The following is a 1,372-nucleotide window of genomic DNA, read 5'->3' on the forward strand; positions in this document are numbered from 1 at the left end:
CGCGCGGGCGGCGCCGTGGCGCCCTGCTGCTGAGAGCGGCGGTGCGCAGTAAGAGAAGTCGGAGGTGCAACGTAACCGAGAGACGTGCGCACAGCAGCTCTGCCGTAACTGCGTTTGTGCTCCCCGCCTAGCCACAGACCCTGGGGCTGTGTGTGGTGTCCCCTGACGGACGCTGTGCCCGTAGCCCTGAGGACAAGGGAGCACGTGTGTTTGTTCCCTAAAAGCGGCGTGCAGCTTTCTAACTTCAGGTGGGAAGTGTTTGAGCTGCTTACTGTAACGCTAGGAAGAAAGCTGTGCTGTGTGCTCCTTACCCTCACCACGTACTCGGGACTTTGCACTGGAAAGGCCTACAAAACCCCACCTGCCAGTGCTTTCCACACCGTAAAACACCCACTGACTCAGCCACGAGGCGTGGGAAGTTTCCAGACTTCTTCCCCACAGTGACCAGGCCCTGCTCAGTACTGCTTCAAATGCTGTGAGGAGATGCAAGAGGCTAATTAAATAAAGGTCAAAATCCTTGGTTAACCCAAGGAGCCAGCCCAAGAAACAGATGCAGCAGAGAGGTACATTCACAGTGCTCCCAGACACTAATTAATGGGCACCTGCGGTGATGGCTGCTGGTTGGTAATGACCTTAGGAAGGAAACTTGCTGACTTTAGTGGTGAACAAAGGCACCGTGTGCACACAAAAACAGACACCGAACATGGCCTGCCTGCTGCTGTTCCATTTACCTGGTGGGGGCTTTAGGACACCTGTTCAAACGTCATGCCGAATAATAAAGTGATAATTGGGAAATCAAAGGTCCAACTGGGACTTCTGATACCGAGATGCTTATTTCAGCTGTTCAGTTCCATTTGCACGGTCATTCATTTTCAGTCAACGCTGTACTATTTGACTTTCTGACATTTCAGGCAGGCTGTACGAGCAACCTTGAGGGCCAGAAATGGCCTCCATAAACTGAGAGCACCCCATGGCACTGAGCTACCCAAACCTTCACTTCTACTAAGAAAACAGAAAATGCTGACATTTGTCAGAAGTACTCCAAGCACTGGCAGCATGAATCACTGAGCCTACAAGCTCTGATTGACTTAATTTTTCCTCAGAGCAGCCCGTTCTGCAAAGTTTTATTTGGTCTTTGAACCTGTGACTGCCCGCGGGTGATGGCTTAGGGTGTGTTTGCTTTTGTAGCTGAATGTCCGAAAGAGACGGGCAGCCGACGTCTTCCTTTGTCTCACAGCTTTACCGTTGCTACTGTCAGTTAACCGTCAGGAGTAATTAAGATCGTTAAGTTAAGGTCGTACCTGTTGCTTCGCAGGCTGCCAGGTACATTTGAAATCTCATGTTCTCCTCCCACGCTAATGCTTATGTAAAA

At 50.8% G+C, this 1,372-nt stretch overlaps 1 protein-coding gene across 1 annotated transcript in view; it reads right to left on the reverse strand.

Moving 5' to 3' along the window:
- Positions 1 to 1,341, reverse strand: part of FTH1 (ferritin heavy chain 1) — a 6,315-nt gene extending 4,974 nt beyond the window's left edge. The window contains exon 1 of the mRNA XM_019616075.2: positions 1,302 to 1,341. Within this exon, the coding sequence (XP_019471620.1) occupies positions 1,302 to 1,341 (40 nt within the window). The remainder of the gene's footprint in view (positions 1 to 1,301) is intronic.
- Positions 1,342 to 1,372: the final 31 nt, after the last annotated feature.

This window comes from Meleagris gallopavo, chromosome 5, assembly GCF_000146605.3.
Source record: "Meleagris gallopavo isolate NT-WF06-2002-E0010 breed Aviagen turkey brand Nicholas breeding stock chromosome 5, Turkey_5.1, whole genome shotgun sequence".
NCBI lineage: Eukaryota > Metazoa > Chordata > Aves > Galliformes > Phasianidae > Meleagris > Meleagris gallopavo.